General features: G+C 46.3%; 1 protein-coding gene across 1 annotated transcript in view; it reads right to left on the bottom strand.

Moving 5' to 3' along the window:
- STPG3 (sperm-tail PG-rich repeat containing 3) overlaps positions 1 to 25068 on the bottom strand; it is a 440796-nt gene that overhangs the window by 359957 nt on the left and 55771 nt on the right. The window contains exon 2 of the mRNA XM_086920018.1: positions 6058 to 6122. Within this exon, the coding sequence (XP_086776144.1) occupies positions 6058 to 6122 (65 nt within the window). The remainder of the gene's footprint in view (positions 1 to 6057; positions 6123 to 25068) is intronic.

The following is a 25068-nucleotide window of genomic DNA, read 5'->3' as shown; positions in this document are numbered from 1 at the left end:
CCTTTGCTCCGGCAAGGCCCTCGGGCCCCCATGGGGCAGAAACTCTCATGAGTATGTTTACCAATCATTCAAACAAGACTTATAAAGTGCAGCTAATCACCCCAATCGAGCCTTGATAACAGTGTATATAAATATATATACATACCAAATGAACCATGACAATACATATTTGTGGTCCTTTGATTTTGTGTTCGAACAATGTAATAATGCAGAAGGCATTGCCCATCGTACCAATATACATAATTCACCATGTCAACAACAGTGTGGTTTCTGCTTTTCTTCCATGTTTTTTAAAGTGTTTTATTGAAGTTTTAACACTAACCCAAAACATGTGTTCAGTTGTGACTCCTACAAGAGAGTGGCAGACAGATTTATTCAGTGCCTCTGCGCATTGATAGTAGCTATGACCTCTGCTCGTAGAGTGAGCAGCTTACAAGGCTAGCCTGCTTGTGAGGCCACAGTATATCAACCCGATGGAGTAGTAATGAAAACTCATCCGTCTTTCCGGCATAAAGTGCCTTTCATATACATGATTATTAAGACAAAGAGTCTTTTAAAACAACACAGAAAAGCATTCAACAACTGATAAAATATTAAGTCACATAAAAAATGACTTACTGCTATTAACAGCGTGAGAGATTCTAAACAGCCTAAATAACATTTGACGCCTCATGATTGCTAACATTAACGGATCGTTCCGAATTGGGAAACTGATCCGTACGATGATTCAAATTCTTAGCCCTTTCTGTACGAATCGTACAAATCCGTCCGAATCGCATAGTACGATCCGTAGGGAAAAAAAGTCTGAATCTTTGCGAACCGTACATGAGTTTCAAAGATAATCTTTTGTTACAGAAGAACATGTGATTTACTTGTATTCTAAGTTCTGAATGGTAGTCAACTTCATGGTAGTCATTAGTGACCAATTCTCCAGTTCATGAGGGTACAATGCTCACCATTAGAGGTCTGCATTAAGCCTTTTAAAATGAAGTGACTCTGCAAGCTAACTGCTGGTACAAGGTATGGTGGTATTGGGAAGCTACTGCCTCCTTAAAGGAAATGTGTTCTGTTTTCACTTAGCTTTGCCGTTCTGCCGTTCAGGCTTAATTTTCCTTCAATTTTCTGGACAATAGTTCTAGGCTTTATGCAGCAGTGTTGCTTTATGTATGTTTCTCACTTTGTCTGGTCAATAAACTCTACAGAGAATTATTTAAACAATGTGCCTTAGATGGGCTACGGTGCAGCTATCTGTATTTAATAATGTCAGATATAAATTTAGAAGTTCAATTGTAAAAATGTAAGTGTTGTAGGACCTGCACACAAAGGCAGCAATTATGCTAATATTCAATATGGCTTTTCTCTTAGCCAAGAGATGTGTTGCCCTCTGCTGGCTGCGAGGCCCGATACCTACACTAATGCAGTGGTCTAGAGAGATGCTGTATTGTAGCACCCAAACAGAAACCTACAGTGAACTACTGCCCCCACGCAACTGAACCAAGAATGTTTGGTGCCTTTTCATGACCCGAGGACCCATGCACGTGGCACTGGACTGTGAAGACACCCTCTCACGGTTGATGCCTGAAACTGGCCTTGACCACTCTGACAATCAGACATAACATCTTCCTACTTATAACTTGCCCTTGACAGTTACACCCCCTTACCAGTCAGTACACCTGAGCTACAGAGGGATAAGCATAGAGCCTGATGCTCCTTCCGGGTGGAGAACATTTGGAGCCTGGGGTGCGTACCGCCACGAGTCTTGCTTCTTTTGCTATACGCTTGTATTGTGAGGGGATAGTCCTTCTACTGCTGATTTATATGTATCAGATTAAGGAACTTTTCTTTTTTCTCTGTATGTCTACACTGTTGCTTTAATTTGTTGTGATTGCTTTAGAAATGACAATAAACATATTAATATAAAAAATTATGCTAATATTCATTTATTTATTTATTTATTTATGAAATTTAATAAGCACAGGCAAATGACCGAGGGCGTCTCAGCGCTGTGGACAGAGACAGACCAAAGAAGTGGTAATGGGGATTATTGATTAAAAAGCCAAGTTTTTATTTGTCTTCGGAAAAGAGTAAGGGTGGGACAGGATCTGATGTCCGTATCAAGTGAGTTCCACAGTTTGGATGTGGCAACGGTGAAACGACGGTCACCTCATGAAGCTGTTTTAGTCCGGGGTACAGTCATCTACAAGGCATTCATAGAGCGTAGTGTTCTGTTGGGGGCGTAGAATGCCAAGGATTTGATGAGAAAACAGGGCCCTAGTTTACGGGAGGCTTTGTAGGCTATGCAAAGTACCTTAAATTTAATTTGATTATTTACCGCCAACCAGTGATAGTTTTTGATCACTTGGGTGCTTGAATTGAATTTTGGGGTACCAGAGAGCATTCTTGCAGCTGCATTTTGTACAGACTGTAATTTGCGGATGACTTTCTGTTGAGCATTGATGAAAAGTCCATTGCAATAGCCATGACCAAAGTTTTTCCTGATTAGGGGGAAGGAAGGGAAGAATTTTTTTGATGGATTTAAGTTTGTAAAATGCAGTTGAAACAATAGAATTTGCATGTGCAGCAAATGTTAGTTTATCGTCTAGCAGTATTGCCAGATTTTTTACTTTAGTAGTTAGTATGGGCGGAGGGCCTAATTCAGCGGGCCACCATGCTCCTGGCCAATTAGGGGAAAGATTTCCAAAGATCATTACTTCCGTCTTATTGGAATTTAACTTGAGACAGTTGGTTGTCATCCAGTTACTAATGGTCACCATACCTTGTTGAAAAATTAACCACAATTTTATCTCAGTTGTTTTTTATTGCTAAGATCAATTGGGTATCATCCGCGTAGGATGTTAGGCTCATCCCAAAGTCCTTGATGATCCTAGCTAGATCTGTCACGTAGACATTAAATAGCGTTGGACTTAGGGATGAGCCTTGGGGGACCCCACAGGGAAGTGTCATCCGGGAGGAGCTAAAGATACCCTGTTGTACCATTTGGGTGCGGTTGGAGAGAAAGGAGGTGAGAAGATCTTTGGCCTTATTCTGAATACCTATAGCATTGACACGGTCGATCAAGATGTTGTGATCGACCGTGTCAAAGGCAGCAGATAGATCGAGCAGGATAAGTACTGCCGTCCCTCGTTGATCGAGAATTGTTCTTATCTCCTCAGTGGCTTTAATAAGTGCTGTCCCGGTGCTATGATGTTTGCGAAAACCAAACTGGGTATAGTCTAATAGGAGATGATCTTCAATGTACTGGGATAGTTGTATATTCATCAGTTTTTCTACTAGTTTTGCTGCAAAAGGCAAGCTGGCATTGGGCCTATAGTTATTGGGGTCCTCAGCGTCCAAGTGAGGTCAATGATGATGTCTATGATGCAGAAGTTAGAATACCAATAAGTACCTTTTTTCTGTATAAGGCATCTGCACCCATTCAGCCCAAATGCATAATTTGTCCCACATCACCACAGAGCACACCCACACTCATTCACCCAGGGATAGTCATCTGCAGTTGCCTCTCACGACACCTACAGATGCACATCCTGCCGATAATAAAGGCTAAAATGCCATGTAATTTGTGAATGCTGCTCTATACAAAACATTTTACCATAACCATGGCTCTTGTCTCAGCACCTTGCTTTTCAACATATATGTTGCACACCTCGCCATGATTGAAAAAGCCTTTGGCTTTGAAATATTATCATACGTGGATGACACACAGCTTATAATCTCCTTTGATAAAGTTCTGCTCAAAGTGAAAGAAAGCTTTTCAGCTGGGATGACAGAGATTGCTGCCTGGATGACAGAGAATAATATCCAGCTGAATGCTTGAAAATCAGAGATGATGCTGTTTGGCAGGGCACAACAGCTAAGGGCTTCTGACTGGTGGCCCGCAGAACTAGGCACTGCTCCCACACTCAAATGGGTGGTTAGAAACTTGGGAGTTTGTCTTGTGCAACTTTTTACTATGAAAGAACAGGTGATGTCCATCTCAGGCTCCTGTTTTCAAATCGTGTGCTAATTGAGAAGAGCCTTTCTGGTCCTCCCACTTACAGCGAGGAAAACGGTGATTCAGGCTCTTGCAATTAGCCATCTGTACTACGGTAACGTACTATTGGCTTCATTGCATCTCACCTCATTCGCAGCCTTCCATCCTGGGCGGCATCTGCTCCCCTTCTGCGTACCTTAGATTGGCTACCGGTCTGGAAGAAACTCATTTTAAAAATGCGTTGCCTTACACATAAAGCCCTGACTGGAAAAGGCCCTTGTTACCTAGCTTCAGAACTTAGGGGCCGATTAGAATAGCGGTGAATCCGCATCCTCCGGGTCGGCGGAAGCTGCGGTGATTCTAAAGACCCCCCCCCCGCCAGATTAGGATGGCTGGGGGGTCATCGGCGGACGGGAAGCCCGTCCGCCACTTTTCCGCCGCAGACCGCGGCGGAAAAGCTCTAATATGGTGGCGTGTCTATCAGACACCGTCAGCCATATTAGGATTTGCATTGGGACATGCCTTTCCGCGGCGGCAATGCCGCCACGAAAAGGCATACGGTCTTTTCTTTGGGGGCCCGTTGCGGGCCCCCAGGGCAAAGAGGGGGTGGGTGGTGCACATGGGGGGTACCTATGGTACCCCCCTGCATTTACATGCACAAAGCGGCAGGCACGGCACGGTGCCTGCCGCTTTGTGCATGTAAATGTAAAACATGCCTTTTTAACCTTGCAGCGGGTGCTGCTTCAAGCAGCACCCGCCGCAAGGTTAAAGATCCAGGATGTGACTGCCAGGGTGGCGGTCACATCCTAATTGCACCGGAGGGACCGCCGCTGCCCCTGCGGACGGTCCCTCCACCACGTCCGTCCGCCATCCTAATGAGGCCCTTAGTTACTATTGCCTGCCCAGAATCCTCAGATCTAGGGATAAAGCTCTGTAAACTATTCCTTGCGTCAAAAAGGACCGATCAGGAGGTAGGTCTTTGACTTACCTAGCCCCTTTCTATTGGAACAAGCTGCTGCATCATATTCGAACTTGTTCGAACTACTTTTTCTTTAGGAAAGTACTCAAGACAACTCTGTTCTAATTTAGTTGCCACTTTTTACCTATGTTTCATGACTGAGCCGAGATACCCCTCCCAGGGTGATTCATGTGCGTTATAATTAAAATAACATAACATAACAGCTAAAACAACTTTTTCAATGTGTGTAGAGGAAGGAGGAAAAGAAGATGTCAGGTGTGCTGGTCTAAGCAGTGAGGATACAAAACAAGTCAATGGAGTGGAGAAAATGTCAATGAATTCAATATAAAGGCCTTGGGATTTTCTGAATCTAGGAAGGTACATCTAAGAGGGGTGCATGAAGGGCATTCCATAACCTTCGAGCCAAGACTGAGGAGCTATACTTCTCCTAGGGTTAGCAAAATCTGGGTCTTCCATGAGGGTGGCGTTCGTTTACCTGAGTTGTCACATCAGGTTTAGGGCAGTAGGATGATTAACCATTGGGGGAGCATTCACTGGCTTTGACTTCCGGAGCATAATGTGGATGATGATGAAGCTGCTGAAAACGGTGTAAAACTCCTACCCAAATTTAGCAGAGCCTGCTCCTTGCTAGACCACTAGACTGACTAGAATTTTGGTGGTCTTTCACAGAACAGCTGGGTTCAAATGTCAACATGCCAGGGACACTTTTAATGTCTGTACTGGCAATGTACCCCCCTTTTGAGTGGACACTGTCACTATCCACATATGGAAGCATCAATTCCACCATGTCCATAACCATAGTGGAATTGCCACCACAGTGTTTTCACCCTGAACAGCTCCCGTTACGGGGATGAAAACCTCCCCAGGGAGGGTAAGGGACACAACTTAGCACTTGTGGATGTCATCTCTCAATACAGCAGTCCTTTACCCGCTAGAGAGGCATAGATGTTACCTCCACAAATGGATGACATGCAAGCCATACAAAACATGAATTGAGGGGTTGTTAATATTTTTCATACCAGTTTAAAAATGAACATAGGAAATATAAAAGAGCAACAACAAAATGTAGACTGGATTAATCACTTACTAACAAGCTTCTTTGGTTGTAGTTGTGGGAACAGTGGCCTGTGTTTCTCTTTCTCAAGCTGTCCCCTAAAACAATGAAGCACATTTTGTTCTCTAAGTTTTATTTTTCTAATTTACATTTGAAGAGTATCATTGTTGGTTAAGTGTTCATTAATTATTTTTTTTAATGTGTTTATTCACTTGTAATTTCTTAAACACACACCACCCTCTCATTAGATTCATCAAGGTATAACTACATTCCAAGAAAGTACTTTTGAATTTAAAAACATTAAATGCAGTCCTAAACTAGTTCAGTTCAAAATAAGTTTATTATGACCAATTGGTCTTTAAACTTCACATACCAACATTACACAGATAAAAGTACAATTATTAAAATGTTTTAAAACAACCTAAAACCAAAATTCATTATTTCTCATAAAACTTGTTTTTGTAATATCATGCTGAACTCCAACCAAGATGCCTAAAAATGCAATATAAAAAAAATATATAATATAATTCCAATCATTCAATTTAACTCTGATTGTCCCTACATAGGCCCTTCTTACCATTTCCTAAATTCATAAGAAATCTTTTGGCTTCTTGGACAAACTTCGCCAAGGCAATTGCAATGTCCAAGAACTGCATGTCCGTAAGAAGCTCAATTGCTTAAATCCTTCACCTTATTCCATATTTTAAAAAAATTGGCCTTAAAATCAATTGTCGCACAGATAACAATTTTTGGCAGTCCATTAAAATATGAACGCAAGCACATTTTGAACCAATCCTGCATGTACATTTACCAGTATTATCCATTAATATATTTTTTATTTTCTCATTTGACCGTGCAGGATTAATGCCTATTCTCACCTTTAGTAATTCCAATCTCAACCAGTGGTTCAGTGCGGTATCTAAATACAGATACCAATTATCATTACTCCAGCTATTTAACATAAAATGCACAGACTCTTTTTGTTTCAGGTAATTCATGTTGATTTGTTTAGATTTTTCATTTCCCAGGATTTTTAGAACACTCTTCCGTTCTTCAATACATAGTGACTCTGGGTCAATTTTTACTTTTATGGATTCTCAAATGGAGAGGAGCTTCTTTCTGGAAGCTTTTGCCCAATTTAATTCACTCTGTTGGATCTCCCTCCTACACCAGCAAGACACTTTCTCCTCCTTTCCTGATCCTAAGCGTTTCCAAAATCTACATAGATTTACCTGGACTTGTATGTTCCATGCTGGCCAATCTAGTTCTAACCTAATGGCCTGTATCATTGATGAGTTGGATAAAGAGAGAAGGGTTTTTAAGCATTTCCCTTCCTCCTTATCCCATGAACATTTCCCCCCCAAACACAAAGTTTCGGCCCCATAATCAGGGCCGGACTGGGAACTAAAACCGGCCCTGGCAAAGTTTCCCCCCCCCCCTCCCTCCCCGGGGAGGGGGGGCGACCGAGCTCTTTGCCGGGGCCGGTTTTCGGCCGGTTTTGTTACAGGGCCCATTTTGCAGCTATGCTGCAAAAACGGCCCTGTAACAAAAACGGCCCCCAGGGGCCCAAAACCGGCCTCCACCCTTGCGGCACACGGGGGGATTGCCCGGTGCCCGCAACGGCCAGTCCGGGCCTGCCCATAATGCATCTGCGGGGGGATCATAGCCTTAAATGCTTTCAACACTGGTCTGTGTGACATTTCTCCATAAATACTATTACATTTTTTCAAATCGCAAATTCCTGCTAGGCCTTTGGTTTTATGGGCCTGTAAGTGCATGCCCCAGTTCAACGTTCTATCAAACCATATTCCCAGATATTTATATTCATTAATGGCTTCCAATTTTGTCTGACCCAGGAACCAGCTATATTTATGGTTTTTCTTTCTGAAGCACAATATTTTTGTTTTTTTCCATATTTACTGTTAAGTGTTTGGATATACACTATGTCTCAAATGCAGTTAACTTTCTTTGCAGTCCTAGTTCCATTTGATCAAACATAACTAGGTCATCTGCATATAATAGGCAAGACAGATGCTTTCCATTTACCTTTAGACTTGCTCCTCTTACAGTATTTAATAAATTTGGTAAATCAGCGAGAAAAATAGAAACTAGGAGTGGGGCCAATACCCAGCCCTGTCTTAACCCATTATTAGTTTCCATCTCTTGGGCTAAACCTCCTACAGTGTCTTTAATAACCTGAGCCTAATTTCCACTATGCAGCCCTTGAATAACTTCTAAGAGGTTCTTAGGGATATTATATCTTTTTAGTGTCTCCCATAAACACTCTCTATCAACTAGATCAAATGCTGCCCGGAAGTCAACAAAGCAGCAGTATAAACTTCCCTGCTGTTCCATCGACTTCCGAGCCACAGCCCACAATGCAAAGCAATGATCGAGTGTTGAGTGCCCCTCTTTGAACCCTCCTTGTTCTACCGGGACAATCGCATTTAATTCAACCCATTCCTTCAAATGTCCCAGAATTATTTTTGAGAACACTTTCACTCCGATATATAATAGATTAATTAATCTATAATTCTTTGGGTCCTTCCTATCTCCTTTTTTATGCAATGGACTAATTATGGCTTCACTCTATGATTTTGGAATTATACCCGAGGTTAATAATGCTGTGAACATCTTGAGAAGAATTGGGACCACCAATTTAACTTGGTTTTAATTATTACTGCGGGTAAATTATCAGGCCCTGTCGCACAAGCTAATTTTAACCTCTTAATGGTATTCTTTACATTTTCAAGTGAATATAAAGGAATTAGATTTTTTACTACATGTTGCCTCCATGTTTTCTCCCCACTAATTTTTCGCCCATTTCTAGATTTATATAATTGATTCAGGTGCTCCTCTCAGGAAGCCTCATCGACTTCACAACTCATAGTCCCCTGAGATCGGCCCGCCGTATCTTTGATCAACCTCCAGAAACCTTTAATATTTTTACTTTCTATGGTTACTAGTAGGGAGACCCAACTTTTTTCTTTAAAGTATCTTTTCTTAGATCTCACTAACATTTTATATTCCTTCCTCGATTTTAGTAAATTAGTATAGCCCTCCAGATCATATCTTAGCTTTAGCTTTTTTTCTTCTCTCCTCAGTAACTTTTTTTCTCTCTACATATGGAGTAAAACCAACCCATTTGCTGTCTGAAACCCCCTAGTTGGGTTTTATCCCCTTTTTTGCCTTCTTTAAATTGTTGCAATATATTCATCCATCAATTTAGTAGTGAGTCATTTTGGGTAATCCACAGATTGTGTTGGGCCTTTTTCACAGTTTTGGGGGTGCTCTCTCTATTTCACAATACAATGGATAATGATCACGTTTGATTACCTTAAACTTTTTTACTGAGACAAAGTTCCAGGCGTGTGCAAAGAGGTAATCTATGGGGCATAATTGATTGCCCCTTCTAAATGTTTGTTCTGCTGGTCTACCAAAATCGGATCTACCATTTAAACTAACTAATCCATGTGACCCTAAAAATTTCCTTGGCTCTTCATCTTGCCTATTCAATTTCCAAATGGGAAAAAGGGCTGGCATTATCTTGTACGCATCTAAAATTTCCTTCATCCAAGGGTCCAACTTATCGGGAGTTAGCTTATGATTAAAATCTCCCGTAATAATTAGAAAATCTTTACCATATTTATCATTTATAGATATCAAATCTTTTTTAAAGAACCCCATTCCTTTTGCCTTTACTGGTCCTGTAGACGTACCTCACTGACCAACATTCATTTGCAAGAGGTATTGTCAGGATCCGCCCATCATCTCGCCAAATAAGGTGTTCAAAGAGAATTAACAAACTAAGACACCCTTGCTGGAAGACTTCATTATGAGTTCTAGTGGCAGCTTTGCGGCGATCCGCCATTTTGGGAATGCAGAAGTAATTCCGTTTCCCAACCGGCGGTCAGCTTTGTAGTTGTTCTAGAGTGTCTGTACTTCGCGCATGCGCGCGATACGTGCTGCGCACTTCAACCGAAAAATTCACTGGAGAAGAGAGCTACCTCACGCTCTCCCACAGGAAAAAGTTTATTCGACAAGGTTTTCAAAGACAAGGCTTCAGAACTGATACTAAAAGGAAAGTAACTGCGAAACGTTTATTTTAGAATTAAAGTAACGTTTCTTAACGAACGTTTTTTCCCTCAGTATACTTCGTGACCAGAAGAGCGTCAACGCCATAGCCTGGAGAAGTTGTGGTGAGGAGGAGTCAGAGTTGGGAAAAACTTCAGTCAAGAGAAGTTCCCTCAAAGACATTCAAGTAAGCGTATTTGTTTGGTGTACAAGAACAGTCTCAGGCTATGAACCAGGGGCGCTAAGGACTCTTCCTAGCAAGGAAGCAGAAGAGCATATTGCGCCTTGAGCCTATCAGAGACTAATATTGAAGTGAAGTAATTTTGCAAAGACATTTTGTGCCTCAGAGTATTCAAAGACTTTTAAAGACTTTAGCATCTGAGTATTTATCTTTGAGGGAGTCCAGGAAACCTCGTGAGAGAGAGAGAGAGAGTTCACAGTTTTGAGCTAAAGACTTTTGAGTTTCGCAGTCCAGAGTGTCAGGAGCAATTTTTCTGTTAAAGGTTTCCAAAGAACACTAGGAGTTCTTCCAGTTAATCAGATATAACACATTCCAGACAAGACAGTTAGGAGAGTGGCTAGCTTCCCAGTCTGTATCGGTAAGACTCAGAGCTCAGGGAATAGAATAAAACTGGGTTGTAGTAAAACGTTAAGTAGGGAGGTTAAAATCTGTCTTTTCCCTTTCAGAGAGTTCACCAGAAAGACTCCCGAGGCAGACCCAGTGAGGAAGCAGTCTCTCTTGTTTTGTCTGTCCACTTCCCCTTTCCCCCCCGGGTCAGGACTATGGACTGCATTACTAAAAGGTAGTTCCTGGCTTTGGCTTGAGGGATCTGGGGTAAGAGCTTCTGTTCCTGAGGGGGCGAACCAGTGTATCCTTTTGACAGGTATTTATCAAGGGCACCTTATTTATTGTTTTTGTGGAGATTAGTGTCATGACCCCACCTGTTGGGCGACCAAATTTTGCTTTCGTAACCGCTTTATAAAACTGAGTAAAGACTTCAACTACCAGGGTACTGTTGCATAGCCAAGTCTCTTGCAGACAAATTATATCTGCCTGATGTGAAACATTTTTTACAAGATCCATCTTTATTTGCTCTTTTAGACCATTAATGTTCCACAAGATTAAGATTATTCTTAGTCTATGCGACGACCCATTTCCCTAATCTAATTAGCAAAAATGGCCAGACTCATTCACTGCCCACCAAGATGCATTTAAGTCTCTATCCTCAATACTCCAATTTCCCCAGTTCTTATCCAGCTCGTTGTTTTCTACAACAATTTTAATTTTCTCTCTTACTCCACATGACCCTGTTATTAGTCTAGCTTGTCTTTTTCTCAAGCCTGCATGACAATTCAAGAAACTACTATCTGGCTGATTTACCTTTTCTATATCCGCCTCTGTTATTAATCTTATTCCTTCCTTTAATATCTCTTTTTCAGCATTTACTATTGCAGATTTAATCATCCTTGAATATACGTCAACTTTTGTCAATTCCGTACCCTTGCTACTTGGTAAAAATCCAACCTGCCTTAAATCCTTTGATTCAATTTTACATAGACTTGGACATTTTGAGAAGGAAAATAAAAGTTGCGAGCAATTTAACGCCGAAATTTTCTTTAGCTTTTTCCTGCCCTTCGGTACTTCCTGGGGTTTAAAATATAACCACTTTTTATCTCTTGGCTCTGTATCTCCTGAATCTCTTAACTTTTCTTCACTTATGTCTCTATTTGGGCCACTTATCTTTGCACCCCCTTTTCCCATACTTTTTGGGTTGCTTTTCACACCCATTAGGATTACTTTTTTTCGGACAATTTCTCTTCCCATGCTTCTTCCTGGGGATTTTTTTGTGGGAACCTATTTTCTCTCGATTTCTTGGAACTTACATCTTGGGGCCTTTCTTGCTTCTTCTTCCTTTCCTTTTTAGCAACTATGGAGGGGTCTCTTCCAACTGTTTTTACATGTGATATAAGTGGTTTATCTTCTTTACACTTTACTTTTTTACTGTGAGTTTGTTTCCCTTTATACTTCCCTGCATACTGGGTGAGTTTTATTGGCGGAAATCTAAACTTTTGCCCCCTGTGGCTCCATTGCTCGTTTCCTTGCCTAATTAACATAGATTGTCTCGATATATACACATCATGAACATGATTCAGTTGATCCACGCCCTCAGTGTCTCCTGTGCCCCCTACTGCGTAAGTGTCCAACAGAGGTCTAACCACTGCCGGCATTAAACCCCTAATGCCTTGTAGTTCACACACTGTGAACTTTAAGCTCCTTTCTTGCGCTTTTAGTATTTTATTATTTGAAAGTGTGACTTCTAACAGGCCTTGCAAGATCTTTTGTAACATTAAAATAATGTCCAACGTTGAAGCTGATGGAGTTGCAGACAAGTCTAAGTTCTCAGTGCTATTATATAGCATATTTTCCATAGACTTGGAGACATCATTTACCCATTGGCCCAGACTTTTATCTGCATTTTCTCCTTCCTCCTCCTGGGTATTGTCATCATTCTGGGCCTGCTGTTCTTTTGAAGTCTTCTCCTCATACTCTTCATCTCTGGTGTCCTGCTCGGAGAAGATCCTGGGCGATGATGAAAGTCTTGGTTCTAAGTTGATGTTTATATGGCTTAGGTTACAATGATTAGAGAATGAATCTTATATGCCTTCAGCACAATGATTGTTTGTTTCTTGGATTAAAATTAAGTCCTTCTCTAGATCTTGAGTTTTTTTAGGTGTAGGAGTAGGTTTCTTTTTTTTTTTTTTTTTTGGTGTAAGACATTTATTGTGGAACAATGAGACAGAAGAAGTACACTGCGTCACGCCAACAACCCGGAGGCAGGCCGCTATCAGGTACAAAATGCACAAGGTTTAGGAAAACAGATCATGGGCCGTGATCCGGCCAATTCCAATACTCCCAGATAGACATACAATACATTAATATCTCAGACGTGAGCAGTACAACTTCAGCGCGTAAATGGTCTTACTTTTCTTCTCAGTGTTGTTGACACATGAAGGCATCAGAAAGCAACTAGGCCGCCACGAGGCAAGCAGCGGTCGACAACCAGCTGCAGCGGCATGTGGAAAGGAAGCGTCTAACAGCACCGTTTTTCTCCCAACATAACCCGCCAACAAACAACAACCAAAAACAGAAAGCTTTGGTGCAAGTACTAAGGAATAGCTATGCAACATATCATCCATCTATAGGGCCACATGGACCTGCGCCGGAATGTCATGAGCAAAGACAAGCCACAGTTAGGGTGGGAGTGCGGCGACTTCCACACTATTCACGTGTAGACCAGGGGGGGGGGGGAAGTGATTTAGGCCGCAAGAGGGCCAGCGGGGGTGGGGGGGCCAGTGTCAAACCAGGGGCAGTGGGGCTACAGGGCTACAGGCTAATAGCGTGCGACTGGGCAGGGCAGGTCTGCGTCAGCGCAGGTCCATTGAGCAGCAGTCACTCAATGCGATGCACACAATCAGCCCATATCATCTGAAACACTCGTAGCAGGTGACCTCCCCGAGGTGTCCGAGCTCGCACGTTTTCTAGTCCACTGTATGAATGGGTCCCAGATATCAGTAGGTCTGGAAGCGGTGGGCATGGTCTCCCAGTAGTGTGTCAGTTGTGTATGGCCGTACGTCACATCTCTAATCCACCCTGTGAGTGAGGGGATATGTCTGCTACCCCAATGCAGTGCGATCTGTCTTTTGGCGTATAAAAGGAGTAGTGCATGCAGTTTCCTGTCGCAGGGCTCCGTATCCTTGACATAGCCTAGCAGACCCAGGAGTGGGGTCGGTGTATCATTTCTTTGTGTGATTTGATTAATGGCTGTGAAGACCTCCGACCAGTATGTATCCAGCTTGGGGCAACTCCATGCAGCGTGGATAAAGGACGCACCCTCCCCTCCACATTTCCAGCAAGAGGCATCCGAGCGGATGCCCATTCGGTGTAACAGTGCCGGCGTGTGATAATACCGGTGTAGGAATTTGAAGTGGATGAGCCGCAGCCTATAGTTCGGAGATAGTGCCGTGAGTTGCTTACAGCAGTATTCCCATGTTTCATCTGATAACGGGTCCTCCAGATCTGCAGCCCAAGCCTGCCTGGCCGTAGCCACTGTCAGCGGGGCCTGCTCCTGCATGCAGTTATACAGTCTAGATACCAACTTTTTGGGGGAAGGTCGTGAAAGCAAGTTCTGAAGGGCGTTCAGGGTGCACGGCTCCTCGGGAAACCGGGGACCTATCTTTTTGCAGGACTCCCTAAGGGAATGGTACAGCAGTGCATCTGCGAAAGAGTCGGGCTGGACATCCCCGTTCTCGTCCATCTCGAGAAAGGTGCCGTCAGGATACAAATCAGCAAAGGTGAGTAGTCGTTTCCCACGAATCTTGAGGACATCGCCTCTGGCGGTCAAACAAGGCAGCATTGGGTTTCCCCTCAGGGGGATAGCCGGCGCATAAAGCAAGGAGAGCCCAGCCCTTTTCTGAAGTTCGCGCCAGGCCCAGCGAACCATCTCCACGGTGTCCACCTCTCGCGACGGGCATGTAACTTTCCTGTATAGAGCCACTCGTAGAGGCAACGGGGCGACCACCGCTAGCTCCACCGCCGCATGCGGTTGGTATGGAGTGGGGTAGGCCCAGAAATGTAGGAACTGAGCTTGTGCACAGAGGGAGTAAAGCTTCAAGTCAGGGGCCCCAAGGCCCCCTTGTCGAAGCGGAAGCGTGAGCAGATCCCAGGAGATTCTCGCCTGCCCGCCGGCCCACACCAACTTCAGCAGTAGCGAGCGAACACGAGCGTGAAAATGTGCTGTCATTGGCAACGGTACGTTCACGAACAAATACAAGAATTTGGGGAGAACCACCATTTTCACCAAGGCTATCCTCGCAACCAGGGATAGAGGTAGTTTGTTCCAAACCTCGATTTTCCCTTCCAGCCAGTCCACCGCCCTCCCGAAATTTAGTGACCATAACTCCTGCACATCTCGACTGATCCAGACTCCCAGATATTTGATCGCTTCCGTCTCCCATCGCAGGGGGTAGTCAGGAGCTGGGCGATCTGTTGTCTCCGTCAGGGGGAAGGCAACCGATTTAGACCAGTTGATGGATATTCCCACCAGGCCCTCAAATCTCACAAATTCTCGGAGTAGCTGATTCATGTTGTCCTTGGGATTGATGACGTATAGGGTGACATCATCCGCGTATAATGAAATCAGCAAGCTCCTAGAGCTGAAGCCAATGCCCCTGGCAGTGCGGTGTTGCCTTATCCGAGCGGCAAGCGGCTCCATCGCAGTAGCAAAAAGGAGAGGGGACAGAGGACACCCCTGTCTGGTCCCCCTGGAGATGCTAAATGGCTTGGAAACAAGCCCGTTTACACTAACCCTAGCTCTAGGTCCCGTGTACAGTAGTCTGATCAGGGTCATGAAGTTCTGACTGAAGCCCATCCGTCCCAGAACCCTAAAGAGGTAAGGCCATTCTAAGGAGTCAAAGGCTTTGGTGGCGTCAAGGAACAGCACCGCTGCCTGTACCGATGGATGCAAGTAGTGAAGGACAGAGAAAATGGTCCTCAGGTTATGGGACGTTGCGCGGCCAGGGATGAATCCTGACTGATCAGGGAGCGCAATCATAGGTAACATTGGCTGCAATCTATCTGCAATGACCTTCGCGTATATTTTAGCATCTACGTTTATAAGAGAAAGGGGCCTATAGGAGTCCAGTTGCTTTTCGTCCTTATCCGATTTGAGGAGAGTGATTATTAAGGCCTCACGCATGGAGTCTGGCAGGGAATTCAATTCAAGGGCCTCGACAAACACGGAGTGCAGTTTCGGTGCCAGTTCATCGACATAAGTTTTATAGAAGGATGTAGTCAGGCCGTCAGGGCCAGGGGCTTTGTTCGCCGGCATGCTTTTAATCACCTGAGCGATATCTTGTATCGTTACAGTAAGGTCCATGTATTGTCTGTGGTTGTTGTTAAACCATATGAGGGCAATGGAGTCAAGAAAGTCTTGCAAGGAGGTCAGTGTCGTGGGCTGCTTGGAGGTGTAAAGGGTTGCATAGAAATCCGCGAACGCGCCTAACACAGCTTCCTGTCCCACCACTAGGTTCCCGGCTCTGTTATAGATTGTGTGGATATATTTGGATTGTGTGCGGGGAGCTATCAATCTAGCAAGGGTTCTGCTCGGCCTGTCACCCTCCCCGTACCTGCGTGCCTCGGCCTGTTTCCCCAAAAACCACACCTCCCGCTCCGCTTCCTCGTTAAAGGCCAGCAACTTGATCTTCAGAGTCCCAGCAATCTCTAATGACGGGTCAGCGCTAAATGCAGTATCTAGGTCTCTTAGTTCACTCTCCAGTTTAGCTAACGTGTCCCTGATGGTGCGTAGGACTCCTGCTTTCCGTGCTATGCATTGGCCTCTGATCACAGCTTTAAAGGCATCCCATACAATTGCCTCGGATGAGGCAGACCCAGCATTTTCGGCAAAATATTTAATGATGTCTTCCCTAATTTCCTCTACAAACATCGGGTCTGTGAGCGCATGTGGGGGAAGGCGCCATTGGAACGCCCTGTGTATAGTGTCGGGGGGGCGAAGTTCCAGCATACACGGAGCATGGTCCGACAATGACCTAGCTAGGATATCAACATTCGACACCCAAGTCGCAACTTCCGGAGACACCAGCCAGAAGTCCAACCTGGACCAGGCAGCTTTATGACAAGTATAGCAGGTCCCCACTTTGACCTCTGGATTCCTGGCTCTCCACACATCAGATAGCATACCCTCACTCATGACATCCAAGACCGCTTGGCGCGCCCTAGCATGTTGTGGTCTGCTCACACCTCTCCGATCCATGTCATCATTCAATACAATTCAATACAATGTTGAAATCACCCCCCAGCACGATCGACTGGCAGTCCATCAACACAATTTCCGCCCAAACACCTCTGAAGAAGTTCGGATCGTCCACATTGGGACCATAAACGGCAGCCAGCACAATAGGTCGCCCTTGCAAAGAACCATGTAGTAGAACATATCTCCCCTCCACATCACGCACTTGAGAGTGTTCCCGCCAATCCAGCCCCCTGCGAATGAGTATGGCTACGCCTCGCGCATAGTTGGAGTAAATGGAAGAGTATACATGAGCCCACCGGGAATTTTTCAAACGGGGCGAAGGGGTCACATGGAGATGAGTTTCCTGCAAGAAGCAAATGTCTACATTATGTCTAGACAGTGTACCATGCATCAAACGGGCTTTCTTGTAGTCCCCAAGGCCTCTAATGTTCCAAGTCCAGAGCCTAATCCCCCCCATCTAGAAGGTGCTGCAGAGTCGTATCCCTCCCCAATGCCCCCATCCCCAAAAGCAGTAAGGTCGCCCAGACATCATGACTACCAGCCCAGTGCGCAAACAGATAGGCAGTCGTAGCAGTACATTGCACCAGATCAGAACTAGAACTTGCAACTTCTTAAACCCCCCCCCACCGCCCTCCACCCTCATCAACCCCCCAATCAGGTTGTGACATACCCCAAAAGCAGGCACGCATAGCGTGCAAAAACCCCAACAGCAATAACAAAGGGAGGCACCCCATGAGGCGTGGTGCGCTCAGCATACACCCCCGTATGTGCGGGGTGGCTACATTCAAACGTTAAGGCTCCTGGGTCCTAACAGCGCCCCCATCCCAGGGCCCACAAAGCCCATGATTAACCAAAGTCACAAAGAGAGCGCGGAGGCAGCCGCTACAGTCTGGCGCTCGAGGGTGCATCAGCAACTTACCCCCAGTTACTCAGTTCGGGTGCAACAGTTTTGAGCCCAAAGTGGACTCGGCCGTCCAATCGAGAGTCAAAGAGGCGAATGTGCAGCCGCACAGAGTGAAAGTCGTAGCCCCTTCAGTCATTGTCACTGAGGTTTTCTGATGTATCCTCCAGACGTGGCGATTTTCTCCTGGCTCCAGCACAGATATGTTTAGCGAATTTGAGTGCAGATTTGGCGTCTGTGAAGAAGTGTGGAGTGTTTTCATGTTGTATCTTCAATTTCGCCGGGTAAAGGAGAGAGTAGGGCACACCAGCCTGCAGCAACACCTTCTTCGCTGGCAGGAATTCCTTACGGGCCGCTTGCACCAGAGGGGTGAAGTCCGGGTAGAAAGAGATGTTATTCCCTTGGTGCGTGATTTTACCCTTCTCCCTCGCCAATCGCAGGACGAGGTCTCTATCCTGGTAGTTGAGCAGTTTAGCCAGGATGGGGCGAGGAGGGGCGCCCGGCGGAGGTTTTTTCCCAAGGGACCTGTGCGCCCTTTCGACCGTGAAGACTGGGGACAGATTCGGGTCGAATAGGTCATGTAGGAGGTCCGACACAAACGATTCCATCTTGCCTATGTTTGTAGTCTCCGGAATGCCTGTAATGCGGATGTTGTATCTTCTGGAACGTGCTTCCAAATCGTCCGACTTGGCGCGCAGATTGTCGATTTCCCGCTCCAGCGATGTGATATGTTGTTTGGCCTGTTGCTGGAATTCGCAGCATTCAGTTTGTCTATTTTCTGGTCTTGTGGGCGTCTACTTTAGTTTTCACCGATTCGAGCTGCGTGGCCATGTTATCAAGTTTGGCGTCAATGCTTTTTAAGCTGGACCTCACCTCCATGATTAGGGCCCCAAAGTCAATGTCCGGAGGTGGACCTTGCGACGATGATGCACCACACTCCGTCTCTGTCGCTGGGTTTTTCGGGGGTCTCTTGTTGTCAAAGCTAATCTTAGACTGCTTGGCCTCGTTTTTCCCCATCCCTGTAGTTTGGCGGAGTCCGCGAGCTTCGCGAAGGGGCAGTGCCTTTTCGCGTTTCTTCAAGCAATCTATGTGTCCCGGTTCAATGGCCCAGGTGGTGCTAGGGCGTGCCAGTCGTGATTATGGGTCGTTGGTGTCCCAGTCCAGTGTTGTGCACAAAGGGCGCAGATTCACAGTGGTGCTCCTAAGCTGCAGCGCACAGAGCGGGCCTCGCCAGGTCTCAAGATGGCGGGCGCCCGATTCCCTATAGTGAAGTCGCGTGGTAACCAAGAAGTTCATGCTAGTGGAGACTCAGGGACACGATCAGCCAGGCACACAGATGACCGAGTAGCGCTCCGCTCTCAACAGCGGGTGGCAGACGAGCAAGCTCGGTATGGTGGCGAAGCGGGTGGAGCTCCGATCGTTTCCCGCCTCACCGCAGCTCCACTATGCACCGACCTCGGTCTGCGCGGCAGATCAACGATTCTAGGCGCAACTCCACCTCCGACCACCGAGGCTCCACACCGTACAGCGCCGCCTCGAGTGGATGCCCGATCTCCTTGCTGTACCCGGGCTGGCGATTCAGTAAGGTAAGGAGCGCCGGTCTCCCCACGTATCTCACTGCCTCCCAGCAGCCCAATCCTTTCACAGCTGCAATCGGGACTCACCGGCAACCTGTATGGCGGCAGCTGCTCGGCAGGCGACGTCCCACGGCACAGTGCGCCGGATCCTCGGAGGCCTCCACAGCCGCGGCCCACAGTGCTCCGCAACGCCCAGTGGACGGCACTTCCGGCGAGGAGTAGAGCGGGCGCGCAGGTCGGCAAATGTTCAGGCTGCCGCCGCTTCCAGTGAACGCTGCCTCCGCGCCTCAAACTTAGACCGGAGGATCACCTGGGTGGTCGGATCCGACCCCGGGAATAACGAGGGTCCGCTGGCACCAGGAGCAGGATAAATGGAGGATTAATTAGTGTAGCCGGCGGAGCTCACTCAGAGAGCGGCCATCTCGCTGCTCGGCTAGCCACGCCCCCAGGAGTAGGTTTCTTAGTAAAATGATTTCCCACAAAATCTTTTATTGATCTAGAAACTGTGTTGCTTCCTTTCATGTTCACATGCGATGTATTTGGCATATTTGGTGTATCTTTCTTAATTGATATTGTTACTTTATTTTGTCCCCATATATTATCAATTTCTTCTATAGACTCTGAGGGGGTTCTAATTGACTCACTTGTTTCAGTATTTGTAGACTGATAGTTTTTAGGTCTCGCCTGTCGATGCGCATGCGCATCGAGCAAGCGAGACTATGGGGGCTCATCCACTCTTTATCTAACTTGCAAGGAATCGTGGCGATTCCTTGCAGTGGCCGTGACTTTTAAGCTCAATGCGCATGCGCATTGAGCTTAAAAGCGCGTGCACATGCCCCCAGCCGCCTGCCTTGCCTACTCTCCCGCCCCCTCACTTCTTGATTGCACGGCCGCTAGGCCGTGCCTCCCCTACTCTCCTCCTCCTACTCTGTCTGTTCCCGCACTCCTCCCACACCCCCGCTCCGCCCCCTCCCCTGCCTGCCACGTCGCGTCGCATTTCTCCTCCCCCCTCCCCCCAGCCGCCTGCCTTGTTTCCCTTCCATTTCTTGTTTAAAAAAGTCTCCTGCGGCAGACTGAAGCCATAGCCATGTCACACGAGTAATCTGAAAACTTGCGAGCTATGCTCTCCCCTAACAAAAGCTAGGGTAGGCGAAAGTCCCTTCTTCCATGTAAGACTTATAACTATGCACATATGATATCCGCAATTACATTTCGTTTGTAGCCAGCGTGTGAAATATATGTTAGTCTTATCCATTGCTGTTCAACAGTTATCTGGGGTTCATTGTAAGCAGAATTGGTGAATAAAAGGAGGACCAAGAGCCTTTCCAATATGGCAGCTTAAAGTGGCCGCTTTCAGTCCTAGTCCTTCTTTTAACTAAGCTGGTTCGCAGTACAGTCGCTGTTTGCTGACGCCGAGCTCCCGGTCCCCGGCGGTGTTGGTAGTGGGATGCTTGGCTGCTGGTGCTGACTCTGCTAGATCTTTGCTCCGTGATGTCCTTACGGGGGACTGCTGGGTTGGGGGAGCGGAGCCCCGAGGGGCAGGCCCCGGCTCTGGCCCGAAGGCTGTCAGAGTTGCTTTCCTCTGGAGGGGACTCTCTCTGTCTGCCCTGGGATCGCTTCTCTGCCTGGCTGCACTGTCTCTGTGTGGTGGGCTTCGACCTGGAGCTGGGCCAAACCGTGGAGGTGAGTATATGTTGTGAGAGTTTGGTTATCTAAGTGTGCGCCTTGTCGGGGAGCACTTACACCGATAACACTGTAGCTAAGTACTGTGTTGTTTTCGATCCTTTTTGGGAAAAGAAAATGATCTCTCTGCCTCCCACAAAGTGTGTTCCCGGCCTTACGGTGTTCGGTCACCAAGTTCATTCTTCACACAACTCAGTCATTTCATCCTTTCCGTCATTCAATTCACCCGTCCGCCCCCCCCCCCTCTTCACCAGTCTCCCCCCCCCCCCTCTTCACCAGTCTTCCCCTTATCAATCGGTTCATTCTATGCGGGTCTTTTTACACTTCACATCAGTCCTCACTAACTGCCTCTTGCCCATTCGCTGTACTTGCCTCTTTATTTTTACTGTCTCTCTCCTCCACCTATGCATTCGCCCTACTTACTCATCATTGAAATATAAATCACAGACCTGCGCTGTACTTCTTATCTGAACCACTTTACGGCATTTATTTGCCCACTGTTCTGTGGATTCTAAGCAGATAAAATCTAAAAAAGTTATTTTTGAAAGAGGTATTGTCGTAATTGGCCCGCTTGGATTAGCGATTAGCTGAACCTACACGTTGTCCTCCTTAACTTGGCTATATACGATAAACGCCATTTTGAATGTTGCAGCGGCCATCTTAGACCATGAGCGGCCTCGTGGCCGACGTGCCCTTTGGTCCTTCGTCCGTTCCACTGACCACTCTCATCTGCCCAGCAACAGGCTATTTTTAGTACTGGTCAAGCCACACATGCGCAGTTCTTACTGACCCGTACACCCTCAGGAATGTGCCGCTAACTGACCAACGGGTTTGAAACCCACCAATGAGCTGGCAGTGTTCCAAAACATGACCATAAATGTCTCTAAAACTGTGTCTTAACTTGTGCCGCCTAAACTTTTATTGCCCCAAAACTGTATATAAACGGGGTCACACCGGTGTTCGGTGTGATACCTCTTGCATTACCGAAGGGTGCTGTTTGAGTGTACCACCACCCCATGGGGTCTTAATAAACTTGTTCTTTGCATTTTACAGTTTCCGTGCCAACAGTTCTTGTGTGTAAGTGGGTAATCTCTGGAGCGTGTAGGCCTTGGGAACCCCGCAATACTTCAATTGGCGACCACGAAGGGACTCATCGGCGACTCGGATGCCCGAAGGAGAGGTCGTGACGAAGGCTTGGAAATCCGCCATGGGCGCGCGCTGCCACGAGTGACCCGAGTCTTGGCTGCCACGGTGTTTTTTCCTTTCCTTCCGATCTGACCTTCCAGGTGGCGCCGGTCTCCGACTGAGTTTTCGAAGTGTCCGCATCACTGAGAGAGTGCCGTTTGGCTGATTTGGCTTACAAGACCTTGGCAGTTCGAACCTGGACAGTTGAGTATTTGGTAAGCTTTGTGTTCGGTAAGGTAGTCTTCGGACGCTTACTGAAGTCCTACGAATTGTGTTCGGTAAGGTAGTCTTCGGACGCTTACTGAAAATCTGTGCTTTGTGATCGGTGAGGACGCTTGCCGAATTCTATGAACTTTGATTTGAGTTAGCTAACATTTTGAATTTGTGATCTTTGAACTTATATGTGTAGTGCACTTCACATAGGCAGGCATGTAGAGATGTTTCTCTAACTTTGTTTTTTTTTCCTTTGAGCGGCACAATCGTGAGAAGAACTGTAAGTGCCATTTGGTCCGGTGTCACGCTTTCGTGATACTCTTTGAACATGCCTGTTTTTAGCACACTCCGGGGAATGTGTTGTTTAGGAGATGGTACCTCAATTAGGTTAGCGGAATCACAGCCGGCTCCCCCAGAGGGAACACCAAACAGGGAGATGTATATTAAGTTTGGCCTCCCCCCTATTATGTACAGTAAATTATGGCATAAGTACACTAAGGCCGATCCCGAATTGCAATGGCCCCTACACGGGTCGTATGATTTGAGTAAAATCCAATTTGTAGAGCAATGTATGTTTCAACGCAGGTCTAGACAAAACATGTTTGATTGTGTACGAATGTGGGAGAAAGCGGCGCGTGAACGAATGAAGCGTGAGGTTGCCTTGGCGGACAAAGAGCAGCGCAAGGCTGCTCGGGATAAGGCTTTACAGCTGGAGGAGAAGGAGGCTCAGGAGAAGAAAGAAAGGGAGGAACGGGAGCGTAAATTGCTAACGACTGGTCAATTTCCTATTCGCCGACCACTTTATCCTGTCCTTAATAATGAAATTGATGATTTTTCTTTGTTAGATCGGTCACCGCCTCCGTACGTTACGCCGACGGCTCCAGCTGTGGATTCTGATGATGACGGACAGGATAAGTCGAACCAAAAGGGTGTATCTGCTCTCAGGTTTACGGCGGATAGGTCCGCTCATTTGCGTAGTTGGGCTCGTAAAGTGAATAAGCATTGTGTTACTCAGGAGCAGTTGTTAACAGAGAAGAAAGGGTGGTCGGATCTTGAATTAATGTATTTTCTGTCCAGTTTGGCGGATGAAGTTGTAAACGCATATCGTGAACTTTCTGATACGCTTGAGCCTAAAGTGTTGTCGGTGTATCGTGAGAATTTGGCTAAAGGTGATTTTGATCTTACAGATGTTGATGACCTGTTCAAGCATTTGATCGCGCTGCGGGATGAGACAACCCATTTGCGACAGGAACGGAAACGGAGGCAAAAGGAGTCTGAGCCGGGAAATGACGAGGCGGTTAAGGAGTGTTCTCTTCGTGGTTCAGATAAGAGCTCTGCGTTGCATGTTATGCCTATGCGTGAAGCGGCGCCTTTGTATGTTCCACCAAAAGGGGAAGGTACGGATGATGATAAGTTGTCGAAGGATGCGAAAGGGTATTTTGTGTACAATTGGGTATATACGCCATGGAATAGGGCAGATGTTATGGCACTGAAAAACTCTTTACCTGATCTCCGAAAGAACCCAGCGGCATTCTATGAGGGGGTAGAGGGGGCTATATCGTCTTGTGTGATGACTCTTGTAGATATAGATTTGTTTTTTGGGTTGATATTACCCCCTGATATGTGGCGGCAGATTCGTAAAAATAATGATGAGACAATATTGGGAGGGACATGGAAAGAAATAAATGCTGCAGATCTAGACAGGGCACCAGCATGCAAGCCTTGTCAGCTAATCCTAGAACTCCCGGCAGCTATTTTGCGTAAATTAAAAACGCTTGTTCCCGCCAAAAAGATTGATTGGACTATGTTAACGTCGTGTAAGCAGAAACTCGATGAAACGGTTTCCGATTTCTTTACACGCTTTGAGGAGGCATTTCATGATTACAGTGGTCAATCTTTAACTGACGATACGGGTCGGCATTTGTTTGTAGATAAGTATGTGGCTAATCTCCTGCCAGAGATTGCAAAGCGATTGAAGTCGAGTGAGAGTTCCTGGGCCACGGCGACCCCTGCGTCCTTGTTAACTATGGCCCAGTATTATGAGCGGCAGGAGGTGGAGGCTAAAGAAAGTGTAGAGAAAAAGACGAAGGAATTGAAAACGAAGGTGATGTTGGCGCAGGTTCGGGGAACACAGGGTAGAGGGAATGAGAGAGGTAGACGAGGTGGAGGTAACGCATCGTACGGTCGTACGGACATTGCGGAGGATCAGTGTGCTTATTGTAAGGAGTTTGGGCATTGGGCCGACGATTGTCCGGTACTTCGTGAACAGCGTAGCCAGCGTGGGCGAGGTAGTGGAAGGTCAAGAGGAGGTTATACTGGAATGAGAGGTGGAGGAGGTGATCGTAGACAGGTTGAGGAGAGGGGCCGTGGCCAGGACGAACGAAATACGTTTGATAGACGGAATCAATATCAGATTTTGGAAGGAGAGAATGTGGAACATCAGGATTATGTGCATGCATAGGATTGCGTAGGATGGGGTAAGGAATCAGTTGAAGTGCCAGTAGATCAGCAAGGTCCATATGTAACAGCGGGTATTTTGGGTTCTACTGATCAGTTTCTAGTCGATACAGGAGCTACTCGT

This window comes from Lissotriton vulgaris, chromosome 5 (genome assembly GCF_964263255.1).
Source record: "Lissotriton vulgaris chromosome 5, aLisVul1.2, whole genome shotgun sequence".
NCBI lineage: Eukaryota > Metazoa > Chordata > Amphibia > Caudata > Salamandridae > Lissotriton > Lissotriton vulgaris.
The sequence above is the reverse complement of the archived record's forward strand: the minus strand, read 5'-3'. Positions and strand labels throughout refer to the sequence as shown.